The sequence below is a fragment of the Pinus tabuliformis genome, chromosome 7 (assembly GCF_031772625.1).
Source record: "Pinus tabuliformis cultivar Carrire ecotype Pingquan chromosome 7, CPIR1, whole genome shotgun sequence".
Classification (NCBI taxonomy): domain Eukaryota; kingdom Viridiplantae; phylum Streptophyta; class Pinopsida; order Pinales; family Pinaceae; genus Pinus; species Pinus tabuliformis.
In genome coordinates, this window is record NC_142293.1 from 2,024,414,788 (window position 1) to 2,024,424,326 (window position 9,539).

A 9,539-nucleotide genomic window follows, 5' to 3' on the forward strand; every position below is an offset into this window, starting at 1 on the left:
GGAGATTCAGGTTGGCACTTTCAGTATTTGGGAAACTATTGACGAGGTAACCACTGAAGAAATGGATGTTCATATATAAAGATTTCTTCAGTATATCTTGTGATGTTTATCAGACATATTTTTGTTTAGTCTTGTTGTTAAGGAATTGCGAAATAAAGGAAAACTAGCAGATAGGCTAAGCCTTTTTTGGTTTTTTTTTGTAAGTAAAGATGTTGGAAGGAGGAAAGCAAGAATGGGTTAGTAAATTATCCATGACAGAATGATATGTCCATGAAATATAGCTAAAATTTTCTGAAAAGTGTTGAAAACTCTCTGTGAAAATGAATAACAGTTGTTTAAAACCATCAAATTTGTGAAAATGGATAACAAAGTTGTTTAAGAAGTTTGATTGGCTGTCTGTTTTTGAAATTCCATCCCCTCCTGAATGAGTGGGTGGGTGTGACGAAGAAAGGTCATGTGATTTTGTTCCCTCATCAGTAGGAAGAAACCGTGTAGACCGCGAACATTATTAATGGAAAGGGACAACTGCACCACTGAGGGAAAGGGGCGATACTTCCCACCTGCTTCCTCGTCCGTGGCGGGAAGCTTCAGAGCCTTTTCTGCGCAGAGCGAACGTTTGGGGCCTTTTTCGGGGCAACTGTTGCAACGCGCCGCGTGGAAATAACTGACCACTTTCCCATCTCCCTTCCCTTAAAATAATTCTCGTAACCACATGAATCCGCTCATATGTTGGAGTGGTATTGAATTTGTGTATTTGATTGTGGAGCAATTGAAGATGTCAGTCTGTGCCCCATCAGTAAACCAGATAAGCCGGATGAAATTGAAGAACACCACTGAAACGTCTATGCTGTATGGTGTTTATGTTGTATTCCAACTTGCAGTCTTGGGGTCTCTCTTGAACACTTACTCCGACTCTCCCTCTCAGCAGCACAAGAGTTGTGGAAATGGCATCTCCTGGGTTCCTCTGCATGTCTATCTCTCTGCTTTTGTGAGCGTATCCACTCTTCTTGCTCTCGCCTCCGCATTCATAACAGAAACCCACCTGGATTTCACACAACGCCGGCAGATCCTCTTCCAAAATTCTTCTGGCACTCTGATCAGTACAAACGATGAAGCTATAGCAAGCGGGCGCTCTCCAGGTTCAGGGTCTTTGAGTTATAAGGACTATTTTTCGCCTTATAGGGTCGCTCTCTGTGTTTATGTACTTGTCTCCTTTGTCCATCTCTTCAACACATCCAGGCGCTTATTCTGCTGAAATTCTCGCTCTCTTTTGAATCTTAATTCTGCTCTCTCCTGCTCACTCGGGAGTTTTGGTAGATGTATGAAATTTGCATAGATATAATGTTAGGGTTAGGGATTAAATAAATGGCTGAATCATCCTAAATATCTATTAATGTTTCTCAGACACTTTGAATTTGCATTTACATTGCTAGCTGCAGCAATATTGGGATGTAATGAATTGCCTTGGTTCTGGACAATAAAGAAAAAAAGAGAATAAAGGTTAACCTCTTTTGACACGCTGCTTCCCAAAATCCTCAATTTGAATTGTGTTAGGGCTTACGCTTCTGAATTTAAAAGTTTTGAACTCGTATTTTCTTCGGGTGTGGAAGAGCCAGATTCAGTTTCCAGTGATTGTGAATAAGATTTAATACATTTGTTTTTATTTTAATAAAAACGTTAGGAAGATAAGTTTTTCTTTAAACGTTTACCTAGATCGTTTATTTTTTAATATGTAAACCGGTGTGTATTTTGATAAATTTTAGAAAGCTTTTTTATTTTTAATATGTATACATACAGGTGGTATTTTGATAAATTATTCTTGATTTCACGCTGTCTATTTAATATTTAATTTAATTGTGAAATAAAAAATAATTTTTTTTATGTTGTATTAATTTCGAGAACATAGAAATATTGGAAATTTGGGTACGGTAATAGATAGAGATTTCCCTAAAATTTACATGAAATTATTGGAAACTTGGATACGGTAACAAATAGAGATTTCCTTAAAATTTACACGAAATTATTGGAAACTTGGATACAGTAAGAGATAGAAATTTCCCTAAAATTTACCAGAAATGAGAATGTAGTATTATATAATATGAAAAATAAAAATATAAAGGAAAAAATATTTTGTTAATTATATAATTTATATAATAATCAAAATTAATTTTGAATCAAAATATCCAAATATTAAAATCAATTTAAATATATAAATAATAAATATATACTTCTTTGGTGTTTCTCTCACCTGTCTTTGAAACACTTTGGGTTAAAAATACAAAGAAATAGTTTTACATATGTTTCTCTAGTTATTTTTAAGAGAAAAAGCAAAGCAAATCTAATATTTAAGCATTGACTCCCAAGTCTTCAAAGCTCCCAAAACTTTCCCCAAATGTTCCCATACAATTCCAAATCTCCTAGGAGCCCAAGAAACATTGCACTGGGTTTCCCACCTCCCATACAGTTCCAAATCTCCCATCTCACGTTCCCATACAATTCCAAATCTCCAAGCGATACAGTTCCAAATCTCCCAGGAGCTCAAAAACCATGAACCATTGGAACAAGTTTCTCACTTCTCATATTGTACCAAATCTCTCCCATACAGTGCCAAATCTCCCAAATCTCGGGAACCATTGAAACAGACTTCCCACCTCTCAGAGACTGGTCAACAAAGTAAGACTCCCATTTTTATGATTTTATCTCAATTCATCTTAAATTTTTACAACTTATTTTGACATTGTTAAATAAGGAATCCATACAGGTGAGAGTGGTTTTTGATGGAGGAGGAATGACCTGTTGAAGAGTTTTGTGAACCCAACGTTTCGGACTACAAAGTGAGTCCATTTATTTTGACATTTTCAAAAACTTTTATATTTATGGCTTGTAAGCCTAAAATGATTTAATTGTACATTATACTTACACTTATTTTCACATTTTCGAAAACTTTTCCATTTATGGAGTGTAAGCCTAAAATGAATTCATTGTACATTATGCTTATGAATATATATGGTAAAAAGTGGTAATGAATTTAGTGGCAATATACTTTCATATTTACAAATAAAATTTATAAACTTTTCCATTTATGACACGTAAGAACATTATGCTTATGAATATAATGTATATGGTAAGATGTGGTAATGAATTTTGTGGCAAATATACTTTCCTATTTACAAATAATATTTATTATTATTTTTATTTTTTTTAAATGTGATTAATTAAAAAAATTAAATAATATAAATCAAGATTGTTTTGAGAAATTATATATAAATTTATAATATATATTTTGGACTTTAAGCTTTTATGTAATTTTTCTGGTTTGACTTATAACAGAAACATCCAATTTAATATATATATATATATAATTAAATTTAATATATTATATATTTTATGTATATTAAATTTTCCTTAAAAAATGATAATAAATTTTATAAAAAATATATTTTTAAATATAAAATAAAATAAATAAATTCCCTAAATGAAAACAAATACATATATTTAAACAAATTTAGTATCGTTACGTTAAGTCAAAAAAAAATTCCTTGGTATTACCATGGGTATTTTTGTCATCAAAGTCACTGTAGCAATATACCTAAGGGAAAAAAAATTTGCAACAAAACGAAATATTTTATTTCTTTAATCTTTGGATTTGAGTTTTCGGAGAAATATATATATATAATATTTCAAATTAAACTCAACCTTCCATCCCTGGTCCTTGTGACACATAAACTATCCCTTAGTGTGATATACCGGATAAACTATCCCTTTGCGCCATTTTTGTTGTTTTAATGGACTATTTTTGTTATTTTAATGGATTAGAATGATTGGTAACATTGAAAAGTATTAAAAAAGATTTAAAAAAAACCTATGTTGCACAAGTTTTTAGAAGAAAGTTAGGAATTTAGTTAGTTTCTCTAAAATTTACAAGAAATGATAGATCAAAAGTGACTAGCAACCATATTATATAATAAAAATGAAAAAAAATAATTATATAATTTAAAATTTTTATATTTTTAAAATTTTAAAATTCTTATATTTTTAATATAATAGTATTAAAGATGTTAATAATATTTAGTTTCATAATATTAAGAAGTAGTCAATAGTAGCGGTAGCAGGTGAAGCTCTAGTTTTATAATTCGAACTTGATTTCTATCTCATTGCATGCATGGCCGGCTCTGCCATGGGAGGCACATGGTATCTTGACAACGGTGCCTCATTCCATATGACAGGGAATAGAGATCTCTTTAGTGATTTTGAGGAGAAAGACCTTACGCAAAGCATAGAGTTTGGAGATGACGAGAGGTATAGAGCTACCAGGATCGGTACAGTTACCTTTTAAAGGGATTTTGGCTCCCCTCTCAGGATCACAGATGTGATGTATGTTCCAGGACTAAAGAAGAATCTTGTTTCGGTTGCGATATTGGAAGACCGTGGCTATGATGTTTTTTTTAGTAAGGGAAAGGTTTTCCTTATACACATCACCATGGGACAGGTGAAACAAATCAGTGCACGGATTAAGAACCTGTATGCTCTTGAGGTTCAAGATGCATGCAAAGCCTTGAGTAGCAAGGAAAAGGTTAGAGACTTGGTGGTTGAGAGGGAGAGTAAATTACTTCTCAACATGCAGCCCCAGAAGAAGCCTCTGAAGCAGGATCAGGAAGTTGTGGAGAAACTACGACTAGAGAAGCTGAGAGGAGATCGAGTGGAGAGATCCACTCAAGCAGAGAAGAAGCAGTCTCAGACAATTGTGGAGTAGCCACCATTGGAGAAGTCGAGAAGAGACTAAGTGGAGCATCCAGTCATGCAAAGACCTCTAGTAGGGGGGAATTTCAAGCCAAATGGGTAGAGGGATCACATGCAACCATATCTCTAGGTGTGAGGTAGGGAGATGTGAAGTGCTAGTCCCAAGAGGGTTGAAATTGGGTAGAGTCCATTGAGTGGTTTTATCTCACGGATCATACCTTGCAACGGGAGTCCAAAGTACATAGTAGCAGGAGGAATCAATGGGATTGATGCAATAAGAGATCAAAGTTACAAAGGCTAGAGTAGTCAGATATTGAAGAGTGTAGAGAGGGTTCCCCCAAGGACAATTTTGGGGCTAAAAGCCCATGTTTTGGGATAATTTTGTAATAAGGTTGTAAAGTCTCCGCATTTTATGGTTGCGGAGCGTGAAGGTGTCAAGAGTCATAAAGGGTTGTTCGCCCTTATTTTGTAAAGTGTCAATTCGGCTATAAAGATCCACACATGGTCTGCAAACAATGAGATTGTATAAAAGGGAGCTAAGTAAGTAAGCTCTAGGTAGTGAAGTGTTAAGCATTGGAGTTTTGGTAGAGAAGTCTAAGTGTTCTCGGGTCTTAGCATAGGTAGAGGCTCTGCAGCTAAGTGCGCAGAGGCCTGGGGTGGAAGTCCACAGCTGAGTGCGTGGACCCTTGCAGCTGTGTGCGTAGGGCGGATAGAATCTGTATTAAACTGAAAGATATCAATAAAGAGAAGTATTCTGCAATTACTGTGTATTTAGTTCCTATTAATGCATCTGATTATATTGTGTTTTGGGTTTAATTTACAATGTTTATGTGATGCGCGAATATATGTGATTGTATTGGTTAATTGAACGCAAGTAAGGATATTAGTTTACACGATGCTAACTGTGAGTGATTAGTAAGATAAGTAAACACTTAAGATAACTTGGGAACCTATAAAATACATTGTCATAGTTGCACAGAAGTACCTGGACCACGAGTTAAGGCTACGCGAAGGTCAATCGTACACCTTCGCGGAGGTACTGAAGGGCAGAATAAAGGGTAGATTGACAGAGCCCTAAGGCCTAGCGACCTGCGCGAAAGTAGGGGCAGAGAGTAGAAACCGACATCACGAGCATCTCAGGGTGCAGAAACTTGGTTCCAACATTCCTCCATACTGCTTTGGGTGAGACTTCGGTCCGTGCTCTGCGGGCTAATGCCGAAAGGGATAGTAGTGTAGGGATTTGTTTGGCTAACTAACACTGAACCTGGGTCAAGCCCCACAAAGCCAACAAGCAGTCAGGTATTGAAGAGCGTAGAGAGGGTTGACAACAAGTGCAGAAAGGCAGAGTCAACATAAGTGCAAAGTTTTCAGTCGACAGAGGCAATAGTAGTCAGAGACTTTGATGATAGAGGCATCATTCTTATTAAGGTTGGATGTTTTTTGTTTCTCGAGTTGCTAGAGCTACAACACTTGAAAGAAGCGTTGCATGCAGAAAATTCCAAAGGTTCAGGATCGGGATTGAGTTGAATTCCTTCCTTGTTGAGAGGGAGTGTTGAGAATAGCAACAAGAAATGTTAAAAATAGAATCCAGAAATTCCAATTTAATTTGTCCTTGAATTAAATTGTGAATTAAATTGTAATTCTTTTCTCATAACAACTTGTATATAGTTAATTAAGTTAATTAACTTAGGAATTTGGAGTTGGAAGTCTTTCTAAAGTCATGTATATGTTCTCCCTATATTATAGAGATCCAGGATAAGTATGAGTTGTAATTAGTTAATTCAGTTTATTGAGTTAAGTCTAGTTAAATTAGTTCCAAACTGTTTGAGGAAATAATAGTGAGTTAACAGTCAGTTGATGCATTAGTGCACTCAACTAGTGCTACTCCATTTAACTGAATATTCCCTCATCAGAAACTCATGCATGTTGATTCTAAGAAAGACTCAGTTGAGACTAGAGTGTAGGGACAATGTACTATTTGTTTTAGATTTTTCTGAGTTGCACTGATAGTGCATGCATTCAAGAATTGATCCTTAAGGGATTGCGCAGTTTTTAGAGGTTTTATTTCCCTTTAAATACAAGCTATCCTCCATAGGAATTGTGCATTGGAATAGAGACTTGGAGAGCTTGTGAAGAGGCTAAGCTTTGGCCTTGAGCTTTCTTACGAGTTGGAGATTGAATTTGCTAAGTGTTGGGATTGTTCTAGAGAGAACAAGCATTGTAATATCATCTTGATTTTCCGGATTAATACAAAACAGATAATGGGGTTTTGAGTTGTGGCTTTCCCCGAATATTTATTGTGTTATGTGCCTTTCATGTTCTTCCTCTTGTCGATTATTGTTTGCTCGATCTTTATGTGTTTCCACTGTAAATAGTAGAATTAGATTCTTGTCGCTTGCTTTAGCAAATTGCATTAGCTTGTGAATCTAAATGATTTTCCACATGGTATCAGAGCAAGATTTTTTTTTGGGCCGAGAGTTTTCAGAGAAGATCTGATAATTTTTGTGCAAAATTTTCATAAACAAATTACAGATCTGGATTCCTTAGGAAAAGATACCCAAATTAAAAAAAATCGATCGAATCAGAGTTCAGATGAGGGAGATATTGCTGATTTAAAATAAGCTCTCTAGAGGAGCTTTTGAAGTTTTGAGTTTCTGAGTTACAGGTGAAATTCGAATTTGCAATACATACTTCAGGATCGACATATGTTGTTCTATGGTTTGCGGCTCGAGTATGCCTTGGATGACAGCTCGAATTATATAGCTTGGAAGGATAGGATGGAGGCCGTGTTGGAGGATAATGGATTGAAGGAATTCATTGATCAGGACATTCCTAAGCCACCAACATTGGATGCTCAAAATTTGGTTGAATGGAAGAAGTGTGTGGCAAGGGCGAGGTGGAAAATCCTTGAGGGACTTCGAGACCACATTGTCTCGAGTCTCCATGGGAAGGAAACTCCACATGCTATGTGGAAAACCTTGAAGGACCTTTTCCAGAATAGTAGTGACCAAAGGAAGTTGGCACTAAAAGATAAACTTTGAAAAATCAATATGGAGGCGAACGAGTCAATTCCAAATTACTTGACCAAGTTCACTCAATGTCGTGATGAACTTGGAAGTGTTGGAATCACGTTTGTCGAGGAAGATATGGTGAGCCTTGCTCTTCTTGGACTCCCAAAGAGTTGGCATAGTTATCAAGACTCTATCAATGGTCGGGAGACACTGCCAGATTGGTAACAACTATGATCGGATTTGTTGCAAGATGAGATTAGGAGGAACACTATAAGGAAAACTGGGCCAAGGGAAATAAGTCCCAAGGCGAGGAGGGCAAAAAGAAGATGGACTTGATGAAAGTCAAGTGTTTTCACTGTCATGATCACCGGCACTATGCCAAGAATTGGCCACAAAGGAAAGCAAGTAAGAAGGAGTCTATAGTAGCGACAATAGGTGAAGCTCTAGCTTCACAATTCGAACTTTATTTCTCTCTCATTGCATGCATGGTCAACACTGCCATGGGAGGCGTGTGGTATCTTGATAGCGGTGCCTCATTCCATATGATGGGGAATAAAGATCTCTTTAGTGATTTTGAGGAGAAAGACCTCAAGAAAAGCATAGAGTTTGTAGATGACGAGAGGTATAGAGCTACCGGGATCGATACAGTTACCTTTCAGAGGGAGTTTGGCTCCCCTCTCAGGATCAAATATGTGATGTGTGTTCCAGGACCACAGAAGAATCTTGTTTTAGTCGCAGTATTGGAAGACCGTGGCTATGATGTGTTTTTTAGTAAGGGAAAGGTTTTCCTTAGACACATCACCAAGGGACAGGTGAAACATATCATTGCACAGGTCAAGAACCTGTATGTTCTTGAGGTTCAATATGCATGCAAACCCTTGAGGAGCAAGGCAAAGGCTAGAGACTTGGTGGTTGAGAGGGAGAGTAAATTACCTCTCAACATGCATCCCTAGAAGAAGCCTCTGAAGCCGCTTCAGGAAGTTGTGGAGCAGCCACAACTAAAGAATCTGAGAGGAGACCGAGTGGAGAGATCCACTCAAGTAGAGAAGAAGTAGTCTTAGAAGAAGTCTCAGACAATTGTGGAGCAGCCACAATTCGAGAAGCCAAGAGGAGACTGAGTGGAGGCATCCAGTCATGCAGAGACCTCCAGTAGGGGGAAATTTCGAGCCAAATGGGCAAAGGGATCACATGCAGCCATACCTCCAGGTGTGAGGTGGGGAGATGTGAAGTGTTAGTCCCAAGATGGCTGAAATTGGGCAAGGTCCATTGAGTGGTTTTATCTCATGGATCGTACGTTCCTACGAGAGCCCAAAGTACATAGTAGTAGGAGGAATCAATGGGATTGATGTAGTCAAAGATCAAAGTGGTAGAGGGTAGAACAGTCAGTTACTGAAGAGCGTAGAGAAGGTTGAAAACAAGTGCAGAAAGGCAGAGTCAACAGAAGCATAGAGTTTTCAATTGAAAGAGGCAATAGTAGTCAGAAACTTTGATGACAAAGGCATCATTCTGATTTAGGTTGGATGATTTTTGTTTCTAAAGTTGTTGGAGCTATAACAGTGTTGCATGCAGAACATTCCAAAGGTTCAGGATCGGGATTGAGTTGAATTCCTTTCTTGTTGAGAGGGAGTGTTGAGAATAACAACAAGAAATGTTAAAAATAGAATCCATAAACTTCAATTTAATTTGACCTTGATTTAAATTGTGAATTAAACTGTAATTCTTTTCTCATAGCAACTTATAAATAGTTAATTAAGTTTAATTAACTTAGGAATCTCAAGTTGGAAGTTT

General features: G+C 36.8%; 1 protein-coding gene across 1 annotated transcript; it reads left to right on the plus strand.

Annotated features, from left to right (window-relative positions):
• Positions 1-632: 632 nt before the first annotated feature.
• On the plus strand, positions 633-1,515 carry LOC149256617 (uncharacterized). Its single transcript, XM_089457475.1, has one exon. It carries the CDS (start codon positions 713-715, stop codon positions 1,253-1,255), a length of 543 nt encoding a protein of 180 aa, XP_089313601.1. The 5' UTR covers positions 633-712; the 3' UTR covers positions 1,256-1,515.
• Positions 1,516-9,539: the final 8,024 nt, after the last annotated feature.